Source organism: Gymnogyps californianus, chromosome 10, assembly GCF_018139145.2.
Source record: "Gymnogyps californianus isolate 813 chromosome 10, ASM1813914v2, whole genome shotgun sequence".
NCBI lineage: Eukaryota > Metazoa > Chordata > Aves > Accipitriformes > Cathartidae > Gymnogyps > Gymnogyps californianus.
Genome location: NC_059480.1, coordinates 27,677,450 through 27,701,263, shown reverse-complemented (window position 1 = coordinate 27,701,263; position 23,814 = coordinate 27,677,450). Strand labels below are relative to the sequence as shown.

General features: G+C 37.9%; 1 protein-coding gene across 1 annotated transcript in view; it reads left to right on the top strand.

Moving 5' to 3' along the window:
• The window catches only part of RSRC1 (arginine and serine rich coiled-coil 1), a 169,596-nt gene that overhangs the window by 87,160 nt on the left and 58,622 nt on the right, over positions 1-23,814 (top strand). The window contains exon 6 of the mRNA XM_050902803.1: positions 2,152-2,203. Within this exon, the coding sequence (XP_050758760.1) occupies positions 2,152-2,203 (52 nt within the window). The remainder of the gene's footprint in view (positions 1-2,151; positions 2,204-23,814) is intronic.

Sequence of the window (23,814 nt, the reverse complement as noted above, 5' to 3'; positions counted from 1 at the left end):
GGTATTTTTGTTAAATATCTAACTGGATAACCGCTGTAAGAATGGAAATGAATTAGTGGAATTGTATTCTATCTCCTAATACAATCCGTCCCATAGCATTTGAGACAGTCTTGAGTCTTACAGAAAAAAAGCCGCTTTAGAAATGCGTCGGCTCGTGCTGCTGCCTGCGTTGGGCAGCCCGTAGGAGTGAGTCGCAGCCGGGGAGGATGCTCGTGCCAACTGCTCAGGCTGTGGGGATGCGCTGTGGCCCAGACAGGGTGGTGGGTCAGTTAAGTTAGTCAAACACTTTGTTAGAGAACGAACAAAACAAATGTAGGAGACTGCTGTAATGCAATGTAAGCGTTACTGGATGCCAGAACGCAGCTGATGGGTGGGGATGCACAAACACTTGGACTGTTCGTGTGAAGACGTGAGCGCAGGTAGTATTTTTACACCAAACACTTTTCCTTCTCTGCTAAATTGCACTGCAATATTTTGCCATACTGAAGTAACCCTGGTGATTTTTTTTAATCTGAAGTTGTCATAGGAATGGAAAAACCACAAAGCCGAGTACGGCTTTTCTGAAACTTAGTAAGTTGGGCAAGTTTGTTCTGGATGGAAAGCAGATCTTTTTCTTCCTCTCCTTTCTTTCCTCTAGTGATGTATTTAATATGCCAAAACATATTGTAATAATTAGTTCATTGCAAGAGGAAGAAATTTGTAGATATTTTTACAATAAATTTCAAGATTTTTCTTGCTGCTACCAAGATTTGTGGCCAACTCTAATGGCAGCGTTGGTATAGTAGTTATAGTAATAAATTTTGCCCAATAATTTTGGGTTTGTGCAAACAGCTAGCAACATTCTAAACTAAAAATATTAGACCTCTGTACAACTAAAATCTGGATCGTCGTTTAAATTTCCTTTTTCAATCTGTGGATTAATGTAACATCTTTCATATTGCATGCTAATGAAAGGAGCAGTCTGTAAATTCTTGTAGTAGAAATTGAATTGTTCTTTGTCATCAGTTAGCCTCTCTTAATACATGTAGACATAATGTAAAACAAAGGATTAATAAATAAATAAAAAGAAATAAGCCCCTAAAAAGCAGAAAGTGGTTGTTTGATGAATTAGAAGAAGGCAATTTAATATGGATTATATTTTATAGTAATATGAGATCAATCCTGCTGTAAAAATCTGTGTTCAAGCACAATGCAATCTGAGATGTCTCTGGTTGAAAGAGATTTTGAGAAAAGCTAACTCTCTTGCCCTACAGAGCATCAACAGTTGGGACATTCATAGCGAAGAGCTTTGCCTGATTACCTTGATTAATATTTGTATGGCTAATGGGGTAAAACTGGGAGGGTGCAAACTTAGACTGGTTATCAGAAAAAATGTTCTAGTAGCAATATCTGCCTAGAAGAGTTTTCAAAGCTGAACAATGACACCAAAAATTTCCGTCATGTTTTGGTTTTAGTGCAGAGCAGAAACCTCCCAAACTTTTCAGATGCTTACAGAAATAATCAACTTCTGAACTCCGTGACAAATGTGGTTTGTGTATAAATTTAACTGTGAAAACGTTTGAGTGGCTTCAAAATTAGAGGGATGGCAAGCACATTGGACACAGTAAAACATCACTTGGAATAATTAGCATAGTGGGTGCACAGCCAACAATATGTTCCTCAACCCAACAGATGTGAAGAAATACCTTAAGGAGAGGAAAAAATCAAAACAGATAACAGAAGAAGTGTGAAAAACTCGCCATATTAATCATATTAAAACCAGATTTTGAGCATGCTTATGTAGCCGTGTATTTTTGTGTAACGGGGTCACCAAGGAGCTGGGGAGGATTTGCTGTTGGAGGACTGGGAAAGGAGCTGGAGGTGGGCTTCAGCCTGGCCGTGGCTGTGGGTGCTCACGTTGGTCAGGGTGCCGCAGCGCTACCTCATCGGGATGGTATTTTCTGTCAACTCTGAAAATTTCTGATAGTTTCTAACTCAAATGTGATAGTACTCATTTCAGTCTGGCAGTTTCTTTGGATGGCGTGTAGCACCGCGTCACTCGCAGAGGTGGGAGCTCCCCGTTGGTGATGGCAGTGCCGTAGTCGGTAACGTGTGACCTCGCGTGTTGAATGTGCAAACAGTTATGGAGATTTATAAATCCTCTCTTTTCAGACTCCTGCTGAACAGGCCAAAGCTAGATTACAGCTGGTTCTTGAGGCAGCTGGTAAGTGTTGCTATTATAAGTAAAATTATATTCTTCAAAAATGTATTTAACTTTTGTAATATTGGAGAGTAATTTTATCCTTTTCTGTTTGGCAAATGCAAAGTCCCTTTCTCCATAGCTCACTTCAATTTCTGGTTAAGATGAAACTGGTGTGCATCATCACTGGCACTTAGTAAATCCCTTTAAGGAGATAAAAATAAGTAATTTTTATTTGCTGTTGAGAACCAGCACTCAGACTTCATGTGTTTGTCCTCCTGCTGCTGCGACTTTATTCTGTGCTCTCAAAAATTTGCTTTTGTTTCTTTATTTTTTAGCACTGAACTGAATTAGTGCATGTATATATTTGTATTTATTTATTTGAAGTGGTAGCTGAAATATGTAGCAAGCTTTCCAAAAGGGTCAGATCAAGAGGCTGATCTACATATTAGTTCTCTACAGAGAGAAACATTCCTATATAGTCTAGCACGAGTAAGAAGGAAGGCCAGATGTGTGTCTTGGTAACTATTTTTAATTTTGGATTAATTAACTATATTTAATTTAAATAAAAATTGGAGAAATCCTGTAGTTCGATGGAAGGTCTAGAACTTTTAAAAAAATCGTTGTCCTACTGCACCAAAGACGAGAGGATCATTCCTTTTATCCCGCCTTTTTTGCAAATGTTGTATCGAAGTCCGCGTTAAAGCTCAGAGACACGGTTGTTCCCAAAAGGACCGGAGGGCCACTTCGTTGGTTTATTTTTACTAATCTGATAGTGTTCAGCACGCAGCTTTGACGTGCACTTCTCAGGTTTTCCCCTGTGGAAGTTGCTGTGGGTTTGACCGGTGGTTGTAACTTAGCCCGAGGTCCATTTTGCTCCGTGCCGCCTCGGGGGTCGCCCGCCCTCGTGGTGGCCTGGCACGGCAGGACGCCCCGCTCGGCGCCGGGTTTGCGGCGGAGGTTTGTGTCCTCTCTTCGCCCGGTCTCCAAACGGGCATTTACAAGAGCTGCCTGTGTTTTGATGCACTTACACCGTGATTGTGAACACGTTAAGAACCTTACACTGTAGTAGGATTGTGGTAATTAAAATAAATTTATAAATGAATAACGATTCTTTTATATAACGTTACTGGATGTTCTTTAGGTACTTGCATTTGTCTTCAGATTATTAAAATAAAGATTTAATGCTCTAAAGCAGTAGTCTCTGTTGAGGTTAGTAATCCTAATTAATTTCTATATCTTATTTTAATTTTCCCAGTAAAACTTCATCAGTTTGTCATGCAAAAAGGAAAGCTTTCAGTATTTCGTATGCATTGTAATAAATACGTATTTGTCTTTAGTTCAGCTGTCATCTCTCATATATGTATTTTTAACTTATAAACAGCAATTTCCAAGAAATACCATTTTTTATTTTTTCCTCTTATGGAAACCTTCTGTTTTAAGGAATACCCATCTCTCACGTTGCTGATATTTTTTTCAAAAATGCATCTACCTTTTTTGTATTGTATAGCTTCAAATGCATTCATTATTCTCCATAACTTTTAATAAATCTTTGAAGCGTATAATTATAAAATAGATGTGACAGCACTGACCTAAAAAAGCACAATTTGTGTATACTACTCACATCTATCACACCTCATTTTTTAATTTAACACCTGGGAAATGTGTAAAAGATATCTATGGGTTGTATATCATCATGACCTGGGTCCCAAAAATTTCCAAAAACATATAAAAGGTCTATGACATTGTTAAATTCAAATATTCACAACTGAAGTCTGAAACTTAGATTGAAGCTGCAAGCTGTTCATAAATAACTCAAGAGAGTTAATCAGTTTGTTTCTCTTACCATCCAAAATACAGCAAGAAGTTCTTTCTTGGCTTTATTTAAGTCTTGGTAATCTCAGGCATTTATGAGATCATCCCCCCACCTTCTTCCCCCAGTCCTGTATTCAGTCAATTAAATTGAATTTTTATTAAATTGGTGTAAGAGGAGTGTTGGAAATGTTAATAATGTTGTTTCAATATCTTTTTGTGTGTTTACTCATTGCAAAATCAGCCCTTTTTTCACCTTTAAGTTTAAAAAAATAAAAAGAAATCAATGTTAGACTGTTACTGAGCAGCTTTTCAAGGAGTTCACAACCAACAGGTTAATTGTTGCTGTTGTAGCATGATGCTGCATGATTTAATTGAATATAATGTAAATTTGAGTCTGTACTTTAGTAATGATGAACAAAGCTGTTGTTTGCCTATGTAGTGCTCGATATAGGATCCATCCCGAACTTGTGAATGGACTTGTAGAATATCTGGCTGTACATGTTATAGGAATTGCTCCAATCCCACTAAGTGGGGAAAAAAGCTGTGCTTTAGTCAAAATGTATTATCTGCATTTTAATGGTTGTTAATGACACTGTACTCCTCTATGGTTTGGACAAACAAAACAGTCTTACCTTCTGCAATGGCTCAAAATTACCAGCAAGTGTTGGAGAGTTTGGGAAGTTCCCTTCGTTGTTCATCTCTCTTGACATGCCATTATGTTGGCATTTCCATTCCCCTTTCCCTGCCATTTCCATGCTGTTAATATCCCATCTCCCACGATAGTCTAACATTTTCTTACGTTGTTTGTATTCAAAAATCTTTGCTCATTTCATTCTGAAGATTTCTGTATCTTATTATACCTTGAAAGAATTAACCTAGGGAAAATTTACTTTTCTTACTTAGCCAATTTTTTGGTTCTTAATATACTGGAAATGCCTTTGGATAAGCGTAACACAAATATAGCAAATGGTACCTAACTGTGTAAGGGGACAAATGTTGATGTACGTAAACCGAAGCTAGTTTGCCTATAAAATATCAGTGCTTTTTGTAAGAGCAGTCTGACTTTAAATTCAAGCTGATGGTGGGTTTTGAAGTTTGCTTATGGCCTTTCCCAGCAGTACATTTATCTACTACTTGAGTTTATAATCTGCTGTTTGCCATAGCCTCATGATATTTTAAATTTAATTCCTTTACTATCTAAATTTCCCTTTTGTTTAGCCCCATCAAATGGTCTAAATTCCGATGTATCCTCTGTCAGTGCTGCTACTGTAGATTAAAGCATTGTCCTGAAAAAGGGAAGAGAGACTGGGATGTAATTTTGTTGTGTACGCATGGAAAAACTGAATGTGTGTGCTATTGGACATTCATTTTGAGAAAAGAAATTGCCTGTAAGTGATGATACAACTTTGCAACAAGTCCCTGCTGAACTGGAGAAGTTAATTTTTATCACATTTGTCTGTGCTGGAAATGGTATTAGAATGTAGCTTTAATGACTTATATTGACTAATTAAACACAGATAAGGAAGGGTGGCAGGTTAACTGGCACTCTGCTGGGAATAGTGCCCCGTCTACGCTGCCGGCGGTCTCCTCCAGCCTGCGTGTGAATATGAAGAGTCATGCTGCCCAAGCTTGTTCAGGAGCAATTCTTTATCGTTGATAACTGTTTCATTTGAAACTTCTCTCGGTACCTGGAACATATATAGAATTGAGGGAAAACTATTTGGTGTCAGGGCTTAAGTTCAGGTGCTTTCTTCAAATTGGGCACAGGAACAAATGCATATTTGTATGCAATATACACGCATATTTTTTAAGAGAAGGCATTTGGGCTGTTGCTTTATCAGAGCGCGGAATGTCTGAGGATATTTTGTTCAAATTTAAAAGCAGGAATTCCCAACCTTTCTCCAAGCATAGGAAATGTCAGTCCAAAAGCTGGTTGCACTCTGTTCATGTGCGTTAGGCTAGTGAAACAGCTAACCCTGCTTTCATGCCAAGTACCGCAGACAACGGCATTAGCTACGGACAAGAGGCACTTTATAAGGGGTGTGATTTCCAAAAGAATTTGGGTACAAAAAGGTTTAGATAGTCCTTGTTTTGCTTTATTCTTCTTCTGGTGTTTCAGTGAAATATTTACATGTTAGAGTTGTCTTCTCAGTCTGAAGATGTTTGTGTGTATCACTTTTTTTGCTTCACATCAACCTATTGACATGGAAATTAATGGCTTTATCCCTGTGGCTTTTTAAGCAAGAGAAAGTGGTATATTGAAATACACTAATAATGTTCTGGATTTACAGAATATAGGTTTGAAAGTGATTTCAGTATGTCAACTTTTCCAAGTCCTGTTCTAGTACAGCGGCCATAGTTTAAAAAAGTTAATTATACGTTATTGTGTTCCCTTTGCTCTTCACTGCTTTCTTCATCACCAGAGCGCTTGATTTTAGGGAAGGTAGGTCCAATGGCTAACTGATCAGCCTCAGCAGGAATTGTGGATATTTAGTGTCTTGGGAAAATCTGCTTTTAGAATCTAACTTAGATTTGAATTTAGGAAATAACTGATTTCTCCGAAAGACAAAAGATAGCAAATAGTAAACCAGACTTTTTAATTGGATTTTTTTTTTTTTTTTTTTTTTTTTTTTTTTTTTTTTTTTGCTGGTGCGTTTTGGGGATGGGAAATGTCACTTCTGATCTCTCATTGTGGGAGAGCTGGTAAAATAAAAAATACTCACCTGTATTTGTGAGAGGAGGAGGGGACGATGGCGATTTTTATATTCAGGTAATATAGCGCTGTCAAGAAGTTTTGTCTCCAAGTCCTTCATTCAAGCTGCCTTTGCTATGCACTTTGCTAAATATTTTTTTTCTTTGTTGGTGTAGATTAATGTCAGTATCTTTGTTCTCATTAAGCAGGGCAATACTTGAAGATACTGAAGCATTCCACTTTAATTTTTAAGGCAACTGATTTTTGATTTATAAAAACTGTCATTCAGTAGAAGTTGTTGGTCTCAGCTATAAATTTATATTTGCACGACTTTATTTACGTACCCTTCTTAACATTGAGATCCAAGAAAGCCTTTTTAGCATCCTCGAACAATATCACAGCAACTTGCCATGTTTGAGCAGATGTTAAGCAGGCAATAGTTGAATGTTAATTTTGAGAGGGTGGTATGTTTAAGCCTATCTGAAGTATGTTGCATGTGGGCCTTCCAGACTTAGCTACAATGCTTTGTCTCTTGGGAGAATTTTAAAGCTAAACCTCTTTCTTTTTGTCACTCTATATGGACTCTCTCAAGTCAGTATAAAGCAGATCATCCCTAGGCTAAAGCTCTTCAGCTTTTGTTATTGGGCTCTGTAGACCTGTAATTAGGCCTCCTGGCAGGCCTTGCAGGCCAGTTAATGGTCATATGGAGTTTCTATGAGGCAGACTGGCTTTGTATAAATCCTTCGTAGGGATACGTTTATGGGTCACTTCCTACCAGGACCGGGCTTTGTGCCGCTGCCCCACGGGCTGACAGGGAGCAGGTTCCCTTGACCATCGACAGCTCAGTTTGCGGCGCACAATCTACCCGGCTAATCCCCAGTGTAAACAGAGGATTTAGCTGAGCTTCTGTCACTTACAGTTGCCAAACCACTTGGGTGTCTGTGATTTCTTTCCCAGACTTCATTACCGAGAGACGGAGAAGCGCAGAAGATTTGAGCTGGGGTTTTGTCTTAAACGTTTGCTTGCTCGTATCGCTGATTTTAAGGAAAAAGTTTGCCCTGCTTCGAATCCTGCCTTGCTAAAACCCATAAGCTTCACAGAAAACCTCAAAACTTTAAAGGCGGTTAATTTGTGCCGGAAATTGTTGTATGGCACCCGTGTTTTCTCATAAAGATTAAAATATGGATGAATATTCCAAAATGTAAATGTATGGATAAGAAATAGCGTGTGGATGTTTCAAACTATCAATCTGGCTGCCTTTACCAAAGTAGCCTGAAAATTTTTCTGTGGTGATAAGTAGAAATTTCTTACTCTCCATATAGAGACAGTGACAAAAGGCAATTGATCTGGATTTTCAAAGGTCTAGAGTTGAAATAAGTGACTGATCTGTTTTTGGAATCTGCATTTCAATCTATCGCTGAAAGAGCATTCAAGAATAGAGCATTTTTGTGCAAAGAATTCTTGACAGTTTATTTAAAGGAAACTTCAGAACTGAGGCACTAATATGACATTAGCAATATGCGGTAAAAATTGATGAATACAAATCGTAAGCATTTAACATTTATCAGATCTGTTTGGCAGCAATTCTGGATATTGGATATTTAACTCATTATCTTTGAATTATACTATCAAATTGCTCCCTTTAATTTTGTACCATGCATCTTTATTACATTTTACATATTCCTTAAAAAGAAAATTATTGAATATAACAAGTATTTTGGCTTGTTTACAACAAGCTGTTGTAAAAATGCAAGTGTTTTGTAATACTTACTGCATTTTTTAAAATCTACCCATTATTACCCATGTTATTGGGGAGAAAAATCCTAATTTGCACTCAGTGCCTGATAAATAAATAGTCAGATATTCTCTACTTGCTGGTATCAAAATGGCTCATAACAGATGTGGCTGAAAGGACCACATACGTAGACTGTATGATTTTAGTCTGGTGGAACTAATAGGATCACTTGCTACTTCATAGATTCTTGCTTTTCTTTTACTTTAATAAAAACTGTTTAGTTAAATAGGTTGGCCTCTATTTTGCTCTTTTCTAGCTATGCAAAGTAGTAAGGCAGGCAGGTGGCAACAAGTATGAAAAATTTCCTTTTATTGGTGCTTATTTTTAAATGCCAGATTTATAAAATGTTTATGGATTTCTCTTTTTGATTATGGTTTTCTTTTGATTTTGCTATTTGTGTTCTTTCCACTGAAAACTTGATGGCCTTAGTTTGAATTTCTAATTATACAAACAATTTTAGGAGGATGGATAACATGTGTTGGTATATATGCATAAAGGATGAAATAATACATAAAATATTTTACCTGTTTCGTGGAAATTTAAAAATAGCTTTTAAAATAATGCATTCCCCAGAAATTGTCAGAATTTGAACTTATAACAAGCTTAAAAGTTGCTGAATATTGAAAAAGAGATTAATATAGTTACTATGTGGGTATGCTCAGTTTGATTTAATATAAAATTCTTATTTCTATCAATTTTAAACAGTTGTTTTGAGTAGTGTCTATTGACGCTTTGGATAATTGAATTTTGCTTCTGTTTATATCAAAATCTCAGTTCTGTGAGCAAAGATGTCTTACTGAATTACCTTTTCTCTATATGACAAACATGCATGTAGGCGCCAAAAATGTTTTTAAAGGTGTTTTTTTGTGCAGCTTTTCTTGAACCCCAAGCTAAGGAGAATTTGAACGGATAAGAATCTGTTCCTAACGAAAACGCCACCAAACAAGCAAGACCTGGGTACGTGTATGTGGGCACAGGCAAGTGTAATGTCTGAGCAGAGGATGCGAAGAGCTGCCTCAAATCGCTGCGTCTTTTAAATAGCTTGTCCCCATCCCATCGCAGGCAACTTGGTCGCTTTTGGTGCTTCCAGCAAGCATTTGTAGTTGACAACCTCCTGGTCCCTCACTCTGAGAGGGCTTTCAGGCACAGGATCAGGACCTTGGGTTTTGTTATATCACAGGCTACAAAATAGCATGTAGTAATTATTGAAGATTAAATTTGTATCATGGTCTTATACTGAGGACAAGCTGTTAAAAGACTAAAAACAAAAGTGGATTAGAAGAAGTTTTAGGTTGGACTTCATGAAGCTCACTTTGCACGGTTGTCCTGAGGAGGCCAGGATTTTTTTCCTGTTTTCAGAAATAAATCGGAGGAGAAACTGTCATTCCCATTGCTGCTGTGGTTTCAACTGCAAGCATTAATTGCTTGTAGCCCCAAGAAATTGCCGTTTATAGTTTTTCTTCCTTAATGCCTTTGTTGTTTCAATACTCTTTCCGTGATATCTCTTCACTTTATGGCTGAGGTTTGGTCAGGAGTAGAAGGTTTTGCTGTTTTGCCTCTCTGTATTCCTCATGTGAGCAAGCGATACGGAAAACTTGAGAATGAGACTGAGAACTTGAGAGGGAAATGAAGAGGAAGGTGGGTGGAGGAAAGATAAAGCAATTGTTCTGAAAACATACACGAGGCATAGCTATCGCAATACATCCTTGATGACAGTTTTTTTCAAATGCTAAGATAATTATCTATTTATTTGCACATCTTAGACAGCATTAAGAATTGACTGGTACAGGGATGGGCAACCACAGGCATGGGTGTAGTGTTTGGCACTGATCGAGGTTTGGGCTGGCAGTAGTGACTGACGGTTTGGTTAAATGTGGTTTGTGCTGAACAGAGAGGTTATATGTCATTGGTTAATATAGGAAATAAAGAAATGCATGAAACAGTAGTGTCTTGCATTTGTGAATTGCAAAAAACTAATGCAACGAGATAGATCCCTCCCATCTGCAACCTTTCTAATTGACATGCAAACATACATGGTGATCCTTTCGTGCATACCAATTAGGATGCAAAGAGATAATGATTAAGTTTCTTGGACTGCTACTTCTATGACTACTCCTGAATGACTGAGTAACAACAGACTATTGCTTTTATCCAGGTGTATCTGACCTGGGTGATGTTTTCTCCCACTCCTCTGAGAGACTGAACACGCTCTTGATTGGTACCCAGAGTACCAAATCTGAATTATGTTCATCAGCCTAATGTCTTATTTTGTCTGTCTTTCCAAACACTTAGAGCCAACTAGTAGAGGCTTTGGTAGGAGGTCTGAATATTTCCCCCACTTCTCTCGGTTCATTATTGGAAATAAATGGAAGAAACCGCATCTGTGGATTTCATTACCTGTTTTGCTTCCTTTGTGTCGCTCCATTAACCCCAAAAGTGAAACTGAAGTCCTTCAGAAGTACTTTTCTGCCAGAAGATCAAGCAGAAACTTAAGGAAGAACTTAACACAGGAAGTTCATAGGGCATTTTATTCTTCTACAGTGAATATATGTTTTCAACAATTTGATCTACAGTGAATTATTTCTTCCCCGCTCCCCTGGTGTTCCTAAAAATAGCTGATACCATGGAATTCCTTTGGACATTGTTCAACGAAAAAAAATGTTAGCATCTTGTTGTTATAGTCACAAATTATTGCTTGGAAGTGTTTAACACCGTCTTAAATCCAGCCTGTCATAGGCAGACAAGAACCTTGATTTTTGTTGCATCCAGATTTTGGAGAGGGCATCAGGTGCTTAAGGCAATCCAAAAGTGTTCTGAGTATCTTTTCATTCTCTTCCTTCTACAGGATCACTATAAATAAAATTGCAGTTTCATCCACCAAAATGAATCCAAAACTTCTGCACTTTTCCCAAGAATTTTGAATGCTCGTTAGTATGTTTACATACCTGAATTTCCCATTCACAGACTTTTCAACCCAGCCTCATCCTAAGTTTTTTAAGCTTTGTACTAGCAAGATCACAACAGATACAGGTGTTCTTCAGTAGAGAAAATGTTCTTAATTATATTCCTTATATTCCAGGAGTCTAGACATGAATAGAAGATTTAAATTTTCAAGAATATGATTTGCATAATATATAGACTAATGAAAGACTACAGTTTGAAAAAATTGATGAATGGTCCTGGTCTCTATTTCGATAAGTAAGCTTTATGCTTATTTCTTAACAAAACATTTGATGTCTGAAGAATTCGTAGAAGAGGTCTCGCTGTAAGAAGAGGAAGGGTGGTGGTTCTTTCAGGGTCTACGAAACTGCAAACCCGGGTGGGAATTTTGATCTGTAGTGAGTCTGCACCACTCGGAAGTTTGGTTTTGTTCCCTGCCTCTGTTCTTTCAAAGGTAAATACACTGGAATTACACTTGTGATTCCAGTATCATCCTGGATCACAAGGTCATCCAAGTAGGCTGTGCAGTCTGATTTCTCTCTGCTGCTATCTGATGTACCGAATGCTCTTTCTTCAGTTGTGGAGTAAAAGGCTGTGTAGCTTTCCACAGCTCCAGAAAAAGGTAGTCTTTTCTGGACTTCAGGGCTCTCAGTGAGCTCATCCTTTCCATAAGGATCTGAACATTTATTCTTCCATCTATAATCCTGTCCCCATACTCTACAGATTAGTTCACAACTCTTGATTTATTGAAATCATTGTGATTTCTCAGAAGTTTTCATAGCATACTCTTCTGCTGTAGGTACATATTTGAAGATGGAAGATTTCATTCTATTCTTGAAAACGAGCTGATTTAGGAAACTCATCTGATTATGGAGTTAGTGAACCCAGTTTCTAGGTCAGCTGCTGATTCCTACTCAGCAGATTTCTGTGTCAAAAACCATTTAGTTGACGACATCGGCAGAAAGAGCACTTTTGAACAAACGCTGAGCGATATAAGAATTAAATGATGAAAAAAAAAATCAAGAAAGTGTATATTGGAGTAAATTTTTGGTAGCTAATTTTTATATTGTGTGTTTTATGAGAATTGCAGGTATTTTAAGGCTGAATTTCAGAAAGATGCAGAAAGTATTTGAACTCACCTGGACAGTCTACACCAATGAGCTTCATAGCCATGCACAAGTGCTTATGCAGCTGGACGTTAAATACATTTCTTCATACATTTGTTGGCACAGCTACATAATCTCATTAGAGTACTAAAAAAAAATAATACTTTCTGCATGCAAACCAACAACTATATAAAAAAGAGTCATTACTCCAAGTAATTACTTTTTTAACATATTAGTGGTCTTGTCCTTACAGGGTATGTGATTTTGAAGTGCAGCTGTTTTGTGTCATTGGTGAGCAAAGTAAACACTTGATTAATCAATAATTACTTCAATAATTAATTCAACTTCATTTTCATGACTGCTGAAAAAATACGGCATTTTAATTAAACAAATTTGGGTAGAGAATAAAATGTGTTTGAAACAAAATAATTCACTTTTGCAATTTATAATACCATTGTATTGGTGTCTAAAAGCCATTCACTTCATGAACCTCTTTCAAGTTCTTACAAGAGATTAAAAAAAAAATGCTTTGAACTATTTTTGTAGAATGTATATTTTTTTTCTAGTTTAAGAAGCCGGTGAGTAGGGATGCCATAATGTAAACCAGAGCCTATAAGTAGACTTTATAGTAACTTTATTAGTTAATGAACATTTATTGCCTTTAGAAATAATTCTAAAGCTTTTAGAATTTCCATTTTTTTGTTAGGTTTTTATCTGAGACCTTTTTTTGTGCTACCAAGAAACAAAAGTATCTCAGGCTTACTTTATAACTAATGGGTTTTCAGTAATATTGTAGCATATGGTATACATGATTTTGATGCAAATATGTGTGCTAATTATGTGCAGATGAATCTTTCAGTCCTGCTATTGATCTTAAGTCAAAGACAATTTTTCAGTTAGCTTAAGTTTTATATCAATTCATATTTAGCAACTTTGCCCGGTAATTTAATTATACACTGTGTGGGCTGCAGAAACCATATGTGGTTGTATGGCTAGTTTCTGTTTAAGCGTGCCTTTTGGGAAATGTTATGTCGTAATATTGATAGCAAAATATTTATTTCTCACATTTTACCTGATCTGTCGCGCCATCTTCTCTGTATAGGTGCCTGCTTCGGTCTGTGTCATTAAAGCATTAGCCAGAATGCGTGCCCCTAAGATATGTTATGACAGTGTACCCTGTAAATCTCTGGATGTTTACCACCCTTCAGTTTAGATTTTCTCCAAGTGAAACTGGAGAGCGTTTGGCTGGATTTTATAGCACGAATGCCCAGAAAAGGGCTTTAAAGTGCTCGATCTGCTCAGCAGCACTGGCTCTGGCTGGTGGGCACGAATTGCGTGTTTAAATGTTGAGGGCCTCTCCGACTAATTTCCAGATGTGAAGTGTGCCAGAATCTCTGTCAGCTTGCTGAAGGGAGAAGTAAGTGGAAAAGAAATAAAATGTCCTTGCTCCTTCTGACTGTCATGACGGTGCATCCTGCAAGTTTTTGAGTGTAGAGATAATTATAGGAGGCCTTGCTCATGCTCCAGCTGGTAGGCATTTCCAAGGCACCTATAATTTAATAGATAAATACTCCCTATCTATCAATGGATTTTAGATCACGGTGCCCTTTTGAGGTAGAGCAACGGTTTCAGGGAGTTTCAGTGACTTACCAACAGTCACGGGTAGTCTGTGACGGAGCAGGCATGAAGCCCATGTCCCAGAATTTAGTCTCACGTGTGACCGTGTCATCCTCAGTTCCTCCTTAGCTCCAGACTGAGATTAGAAGTTGTAATTAGTAATTAGTGCCCTATCTACTGTTATTTTTCAACTGGGAGAGAACTTCAGGGTTGTCCAGAAATACACATTGCTACGTGTGAAGTAAAGGTACCTGAACTGCAGATACAGAATTAACTATCATTATCGTATTTAAGTATATACTCACAGAAAAAGGCAGACTTTTAATCAAAGATGAATATTTCTGTTTCTATCATTGCTACCGCAAAACGCCCTAAGTTTAAGAGCCAGGTATTGATGGAGTCAATATTGCTGCTGTACAGTGCAGCCCGTTCTGCCATGGAGCAGAGGAACACGAAGGCATCTCCACCGAGAGATGATCTTTCAGTTGCTGGAATTTGCGTCTTGCCATACCGGTCGTCGGAGGAAATCCTCCTCTCATACCACTCCTAGGTGGCTGTAAGGTACGGTTAGGAGTGGTGCTGGGAAGTTCATGTGCTTGCAAGGGTCTGCACGCTGTGGTTCAAACTGGGACAGAAGTGCAGCCCGAAGGGTCCGGGGACTGGCCTGAGCTGGGAGAGGTGGTGTTCGGCCGGAGGAGGAAGGTGAGATCTGGTCACTAGGTGCGTGGCTGAAGTTGGTGGGCAGCGGGCAGTTCAAGCTGATCGCGGTGTCCGTAACGATGTTGGTGACGGCTCCTCCTGAATACAGCCCCCGCTCTCGCAAACAAACTGTGAAAAATGTCTTTTGTTCTTCTGCACAGTAACGAAGTGCAGAGTTATTCCTGAATGCTAATGGGGTGCAGAAATACAAGCTGGGTTTAAAAATCTTAAAGCTTGGAAAACAACAGCAGGAATTTGTGAATCTTGGTATACACAGGTCCATGGGCCTTTTTTCCTCTTAGTTCCCTGTCAGTTCTGCTAAGCTCGCTTGCCTACTTGTTGAACATGTTAAATTGCATCATTTTCTCGAAATATTTCACAGCAAGTGGAAATCAAAACCTGCCATTTTTCTGCTTTACACATTCATCTTTTCAGGAAAACCTGAAATACAAGCATGTTGCTCTGAATTCAGAAGTACGGTCGTCCAGCACCTGAAGATCTTGTTTCGTGCCTACATGATCTTCTTGTAAATCATATATATTAATTTTTTAATTTGAACCAAGAGTAGTATTTACTGTGGGTAATAAAATTCTTGTTTTACAGTTATTGAAAGAATATTTATCACAACTTTATTAAATATGGAGAACTAAGTGTGCCATTTTTTCCAAGTGGTTTTGTTTGCTCATGTTTTCTTTGTTGACCCAAATGAATGAAATTAGAACAAACAATCTCTGAGTCATTTGTAATCAAGAGCTGATTAATGGAGTTTGGTTTCATAGCCATTATTCATTCAAGAACACCTGATATCTTTCCCATAAACAAATTGTGTTTGTCCAAATTAAGAAATTAAATGAAGCATTTGATGAGTTTATGATTGACCCTTCTAACTCTGAGCCCATTAGTCAATGTCGTTATCATACAAAACTGTTTGACTAATGTGCTGTCTGAAGAAGCATGTGGATTTATTATGATTTCTGATTAATGCATGCTGCAAGCCAAACTACTAGATTGTAATAATTTTTTGATTTTCATTTTAGCAGTCGCTGAAGATTTTCATCTGTGATGAAATGCATTCGTGTCCCATTAGATTTAGAGATGATAATGAGGTGTCGACTGAATAAATCTTAAAATATAGTAGTGGATGTTTTGCAAAGATTCCCCCTGCCAGTGGTGCAGCTGTGTTAAGCTTTTTATAAGGATGACTGCCTATCATTTAATAGGAACTTTTGTGTGACTTCAGAGAAATTCTCATACTTACGGGACTACCAGTAAGAATTTCTATAAAAATAGGCATTATTGTTTTTCTTTTGTGTTGTTCATACTTCTTTGTTTTATGAAACTTTAATATCTGTATTTAAAAAGGTTGGAGGGGTGTTTGGTTACTTTGGTTATTTTGACAGGATTTTATATGGCAATATTTTCTGCCTACAAGAATGCTCTTGAAAAAGCAGAGTTTAAGATAAACTTCTGTAATAATAAGATGGCTTTATCTTTTAAAATGCTATAAATACTATTATTTTGAGAGGGTTTTTTCAGTTTTAGATAGCTAAAATGATTTTGTTGTTGTTGTTAAATTTGGTCTTTAAAATGTAATTAATATGGGCTCTGTACAAAAGGGTAGATCAAGTATTCCCTTCATTTCTTGGAAAACAGATAGCTTCAACAGTCCATGCTTTCTCAGTATTTTGAGAAACTGTTGTTTTTGAAAATGTGACATTATGAAAATGCAGTCTCTGGAGACAAAATTGTTTTCTGTTCTCACGAAGGCAACTTATTTTTTTTCTGAGATGTAAAAAGCATACATGTTGTATGTCTATTTTAAATGATAATGGTCTTTCTGGATCATTTGGATGTTTGCAGTACAACCAGGAACTTTATCTGATGTTTCACTTCTTTGTTGCTAGGCCACCGTTCTATATTACTTCATTTTGGAGTCGAGGGAGGGAAGTCATGCTCTATGACCTTCACAATTCACAGCTAACACTACTTGCATTCATTGGATGCTGCTACCTGTAGATATCAGAACTTATTTATGTTTTTAATTTTAAATGGAAAAACATTGAAAGATACTTGGAGAAAAATATAACAATGTGTCAGAGGTGTGGAGAAAAGAGAAAAATGGGCATAAAGATTGTTTTCACAGAAGAAACAATGTGTGTGTGTCTTTAGACAAGTGGGGTTGCTTCCATACATGCCAAATCAGGCAGTAATCTGCCTAATCATACCGAACTGATAATAGGAGTTAGAACCAGAATGAACTTAGAACAGGGTGGGAGGGTTGCTCTGTTTTGTCTGTGGTAAGATATTGCCTGTCCTGGCAATGAAACGCGCTTTTACCCTCTAACAGCGTCCTACTTAACTCATTCAAAAGAACTGTTTCAAAGACTGAATACAGCTCCAGCTACTTCAAGTAGTGTATTATATGTATTAATAATTTTATCTAAAGGCAAATGAGTATTTTCCCTTTGAAAAAAGTACGTGCTAGCAAGAAGCCTCACATGGTCTACTCTGAGAGCTTCGCATAATAACAATTGAAGAATGCATTCAGAGAGTTTATTCAAAAAAAGTCTCCCAAATATGTGATGAATAAACTTACACTAACTGCCTAGAGCTATATTTGCCTGTAGCATTTAAAACTCCTAATTCCTTGTCTGGTGTTTAGCTGTGTAGGGAGACCTGAACAAGCACCAGCAATCTTCTTTTGATCCTAAACCAAAGAGTGTGAAAGGGAGAGAGAGACTGAGCTGTGAGTTGAAACATCACGCTGGATGCTTTTTAAGAACAGTTACATGATAAAATGGTAGAGATGGCGTTTATTATTTACTTGGAACAGTGTATTGGCAGATATAAACCATATATATATGTATACACACACAGAGATATATATGTATTTCTCTAGCCTTCTTTTTTAAAATGAAAAGCTAGACTTTCATTTAACACTCTCTTCCAAATGCGAATCGATATGCAAAAGCACGGAAAGTTCATACTGAATTAAATCTGCAGACAATGATTTCAGCCATGTTGCCACAAGCTTATTAAAGAATTGCACTGTGATACATGGGAAAGGGCAAAGTGGTGTCTTTAATAAAAGGCAAGAGTAATGAAAACTTGTGTCCTTTGCCATATCACTTGTATTGATTACCCTAGCAAGAAAAAAAGATGTATTTCAAAACACGGCTAACATGAACAATCAAATTGTATGCTTTTATGTCAGATCCTCCCTTTAATTCCCTTTCTATTGCTCTTCTCTATGGCTACAGTGTAATTTATTATTTAAGATTTCTGGGCAGGCTTCTTTGTTTAAGCCATCATGTATCCCTTTATGTTGTTAAAATACCCAATGAAACAATTTAATCAGAGTATTGTCTTAAAGGTTTTGAGCATTTTATGCTGTTGATCTTAAGCCCTTGGAGAGTCTTCTGAAAAATGTTAATGATTTTTATAATGGTGAGCCTCTTTGAGCAAGATGAAATTGTGATTCCATTGCTATCAACTCAAGGCAAGAAAACATGAAGGGAAGACTCTCTCATGGATTTCTCAGTTCTTTATGAAATGAGGGTTATTTGCATTTACATTGTAAAAGAACAAGTACTTAAAACCCTGAACTGGTCCTACATGAGGTGAGCAGCCGAGTGCAGAGCTCCATAGGAATGGAGCTGTGTTCAGGCTGAGGGTCGTTAACTATAGTCAGTAGAGATTAAATAAAGTGTCAGTTATGTTGTTACGTATTTATACAACACTGAAGCAGAGGGGGAAGGCAGCGATGTCTATATTTGCTTATGTTATGAAGGTTTTTGATAGAAAGAACTTGCACTGAAAATTGATAGTGGTTGAACCTATGCCTAGTAGCTTATTCCAATGAAAATGCAGTGCTATAAATGGTATTCTTAGCAGGTTTCTATTAATTAGTGTGTCGGTATGAAAATATGAAATATGAGCAGTTGCTTTTTGGAAATACGCAGCAGAATTTCATCCTGGAAATTGTTTCTGTTCTTCTCACTCCCGTTGATGTACCCATCTGCAGCCCTGCTTCTGGCTCCTGTGTATTCCAAACTTGCAGTAACACTTTGTTTCTGGATTTTCTGGTCTGAAGTGTGGGTAAAACTAAGGGGGGAAAGGAAATAAGTTGTGGAAGAGTGAAAGAGTACAAAGCAGCTAAAAGTTACATTAAGGGGAAGACATGGAGGGAGGGAAAGGTTAGGGCAACTACAAGCAGCAGAGTAAGAGGAGGGCAGAGAGGAAGAGCAGACTTAGAAGACTTTGGTGCTGCTCACATGAGTGTTTGATCAGGACAAATGGGTGCAAAATTGGAGTATGCACAACAACAAGAATTGCTGCCCATGCTAACAGTTTTATATTGTATTCTGACCAGTGGTTTGTCTTAAGGTACACCTATTTTTACATGGTCTAGATCTCACACTTTAAGAATTTCGCTCGGGCAGAGAACAGGCTGGAAAGGCTTTGAGAGACATCTCCCTTCCTGGCAGCTTTTGTGTCCAGCCTGACCCAGTTTGATTAAACCCTGCAGAAAGTTCAGCTTCATTTTTCAGTTCTGGGCTTAAGCCTCCTCAGAGAAGAAATCTGAGGGAATTAAGCTACAGCGGTTTGCATATGTCTCCAGTCATCTCTTTTTCATAGCTTGAGCAAACTTAGGCATGATTTCATGGGAACATGTTGCATCCCAGGTGCTTTTGCAAATGTGGGGGGCTGTAGAGCTTCTTCAAGAGAAGATCCCCAGCATGTTTTACATAGACGGAACATCTGGCCTTGTCCCTATCTTCAGAAACGGTTATGCATAGATAATTTACCTCCCTCTTCAAAGCAAGACAGAATAAACAAAACCCAGAAAAATCAACTGAAGCACACCTAAGCATGTAAAATTTTAGCCCAAACAGTCAGTTCAATGAAGTTGCAATAAACAGGTTCTAATAGTCGAATTATCCCATTAGGACGTCGTGCTGTCATCATCCTACATTACATTAAGTTGTTTGTCCTGGGCTGTATTATAGAACTGCAATTATTCCCTGTGGGTGGTGGTCAAATTATTTTCCATGAAACATAAGTTTAACCAGAATCATTATTTACTTACTGAGTAGGGAAACCTGCAGTACTTCCATTTCATGCGTCTTCCTTCTTTTCTTGCCTGCTTCTCTGAAACTCCTGCCTTTGTCAAAATCTATCATGAGTGTTTCAAAACTGGTTGTATTAGATCTGCTGAAGCTGATGGTGTAGCATCCTCTGCTCCTGAAGAAAATCTGAAAATTAGTTGTCTTTCTTTAAATGTTATATGCCTGGCAAAGGAAATCTCTAGACTTCAGGGAAAGAATCGAGATTGTGATGAATGATACTTGGAACTGATGACATCTCCTAGTAAACCTCTGACTGAGCAACTTAGACTTCAGCAATGACGTTGGCAAGTGTTTCAGTAAGGGAATGTATTTTTTTTTCCTTTAGCTGTAAATATGAACTTGAGAATAGCCCATGCTCCTTTGCTTCAGCAGTACCTTTAGTACTTAATGATGTCTCAATTTAAAATACCTTGTCCAGATCTTTGATGTTGAGTTGAAATGTTGGTTTGCACATTCCAGTCTGGCATTTCTAAACAGGTAGTGTTTTTGTCCCTGCTGTAGCCTTATACGCACTTCTGTTGATGGGGCTTCTATGCAAGAAAAAGTCAACGGGCATTTTGCAGTTCTGATCGGCAGGTGGTGGAGCCCAGGCCATGAAAGGATGTACTTCTAGAGCGTGTCCTGCAGTGCTGAACTACGTTTTCGTTGTTACAGCGTGGCAGAAGATGAGAGGTGCTGGTTTTCTTGCTTTTTCTAGCGCCTAGAATTTCAGCTTGTGCAATAATACGTCTGCTTTACGTGGATATGACCATTGAATAATTCCACGCACACTTCTTTTTGTCTGTAGTAGGCACATTAGAAACAAATTTGCTCCTCAACTTATTTTTCTTCTACACCATGCTTTCTGGTTGAAGATGGGAAGGTTAAGGACATTGTGGATACAATAGTAGCACTATTATGAGCATTTGAGGAAAGATGACATTGGAACTGGAAAGTTTTTGTGGGTTTTTCCCCCCCCACTTTCTCAGTCATTTTTCAATTTGCATGCATTTTAAATTTTCATTATAATAAGCATCTTTTTTCATAGCTATTGTTGAAGTACAGAATTCACGTTATGTTACTTTATTCAAACAAATTATGCTTCAAAATATGACAATTAAAAATTAAACATGCATTTGTAATGTATGCAATATAGATATGTATTTTATAAAATGCCTGTAGTCATTAATGTGCATTCTGAAAACCCATCGTAGACCTTATTGCAACCTAGTCCAGAAATGTGACTCTTCACGTGTTCGCATAGATGTGTATCGAGAGCAGCAGATTTACCCAAGGTGAGGTGAGGGCCAGGCGACAGAATGAGTACAGCTTCTAGAGGGACTTGTGGACCAACAGAAGTGCAGAGGAGAGAGCTTTTTATTTGCTTCTATTATTGTTCCCTGTCTTTGTCAAGTGTTGTTGAGATAAATTATAACCAAGTTTGCTGTCCTGGTTTCGGCTGCGACAGAGTTAATCTCTTCTTAGTAGCTGGTACAGTGCTGGGTTTTGGATTTAGTGTGAGAATGATGTTGATAACACGCTGATGTTTTAGTTGTTGCTAAGTAGCGCTTATCTTAAGCAAGGACTTTTCAGTTTCCCATGCTCTGCCAGCAAGCAGGTGTGCAAGGAGCTGGGAGGGAGCACGGCCAGGAGAGCTGACCCGAACTAGCCAAAGGGGTATTCCATACCATAGAACGTCATGCCCAGTATATAAACGGGGGGAGTGGCTGGGAGGGGCGGATCGCTGCTCGGGCATCGGTCAGCGGGTGGTGAGCAATTGCATTGTGCATCACTTGTTTTTTTTTTTGGTTTTTTTTTTTTTTTTATATTCCTTTTCATTACTATTATTATTATTATTAGTCAGTATTATATTATATTTTACTTTAGTTATTAAACCGTTCTTATGTCAACCCACGAGTTTTACCCTTTTTCCCCGATCCTCCTCCCCCTCCCAGTGGGATGGGGGAGGAGCGAGCGAGCGGCTGCGTGGTGCTTGGTTGCTGGCTGGGGTTAAACCACGACGTTTGCCACCAAAATCCAAGTCCAGCTGATAGCAAACACATCAGATCAAGTGGCAGAGTGATCTGAAGCCACACAAACAGGGGCTGCAGGCAGCGGGGGAACTTCCCTGCTGCCCAGGTACGCTACTGCGGTGGCTCTGCACTGCAATAATGTATCGAGATAATTAAGGAATATTATCTTTTGGGCTGTACCGTTTGCAGGTTTCTGCTGCAGTGTGTCTCTACAGATAGACTTTTTAAAAGCTTATTCCTAGCATTTTTAGTGGCGATAAATATACTTTCCTGAATGAAGCTGCCGCGCATGCCCTTTCCCGGTGCTGTTTCCGCGCAGAGGACATGTTGTCGGCACCAATTAGTTGTCATTAGAGCTTGCTTGGTGGCCCTGGCTGGCTGCACCTCGTCTGTGCCTTTAAGCTGTACGTTATTGACATTTTATTCAAAGACTCAGCCTAGAAACAGATGATAAAATGAGCTGTGCTCTTCAGCAGATAAATTTACAGTATTCAGCTGTTTGTAGGTGATTATGCAGGGCTGCAACAAAATAAAGCCTAAAGCATCATATTAGCTGTGCCGTTTATATGGGTGCTAATACACTTTGAATAAAACCCTCAATTACTAAGCACTTTTGAGTCCCGACAAGACAGTCCCATGACGTTAATGGTATCTTTATAACCTTTTTAACTTCTTGTTTCTCTGACAGAGCACTACAATAACAGCAATGGGTTTGCCCTTGGCAAGCAAAAACTCATTTTGAGAGGATAATAAGTATTTACTATTTAGATAGCTGGCAATAAAATTTCTCTGAATGAGATTTTACTGAGAAAATACAAACTGATTAAATTACTTTCTTTAATGGACTGGTGAAGCATGTAATAACAGTTTGTTGAAGCAGCAAGTCTAATGTTTAGCTTTTTGCCTTTTTTTTTTTTTTTTTTTTTTTGGTGAAAATACAAGCCGATTCTTTTTCCAAGTAGAAATTTTCACTGGAAAACTTAGGCCAACCTTTCCATGCAAATCACAAGATATTTTCTCATCTTAGAAGTGGATAATAATCTCAAATGTTGACCGCCAGTATTATAGTTGCAAAGAGTGTTGGGAATCCCTAAATATTCTTACAGAGAATTACTATCATCTGGCACTAGGGTATGTGCAGAAATATGTGGAATATGATGTCAGCTTATATCTTAAAAATAGATATTTCTTGGAAAGCCATGTAGCATGCACTGCATCTCAAACCAGAACATTTTGTAGAACAAAACTGGTTTAATAGCTGGGTATGTTCCAACAGAAGGCTATTTCCCAGGTGATCTGGAATATTTATGAGATTAAGAAAAAAGTCCTTTTCAGAACGTGTACGAGAAACATTCAGTTATTTAAAATATTTGGGTTTATTGCATTTCTAAACAAATAATGTCCTATTAAATAAAGTCAGAAAAAGAAACCACAGAACGATGATACTAAAAGAGCAGGTTTTACAGATCCCGCAAAGTGAGGAAAATGTGGACTTGTAAAACTGATTTGCAAACGCTTACCTACATTCTAACTAAAATGAGCTGGCTGTGTATATTAAATAGGTAAGATCATCCTGATTCATGTTTTGAACAGTATTTCTTTTTAAGTCTGCATCAATGATGGATTCTACAGCTCATGAGAACCAAGATGCTCAGTACAAATTTTGGAAATCCGTAAATGGGTGTGTATATACTAGACCACCAATTTCACTATTTTCGTTGCCAGTCAGAGAATTCCATGTTGTCACTATAATAAAATTTATTGAAATGGGATCCAGAGTATCATGCTCTTATGTTAAATATTTCTGAATATGCATATCTTACAAACACC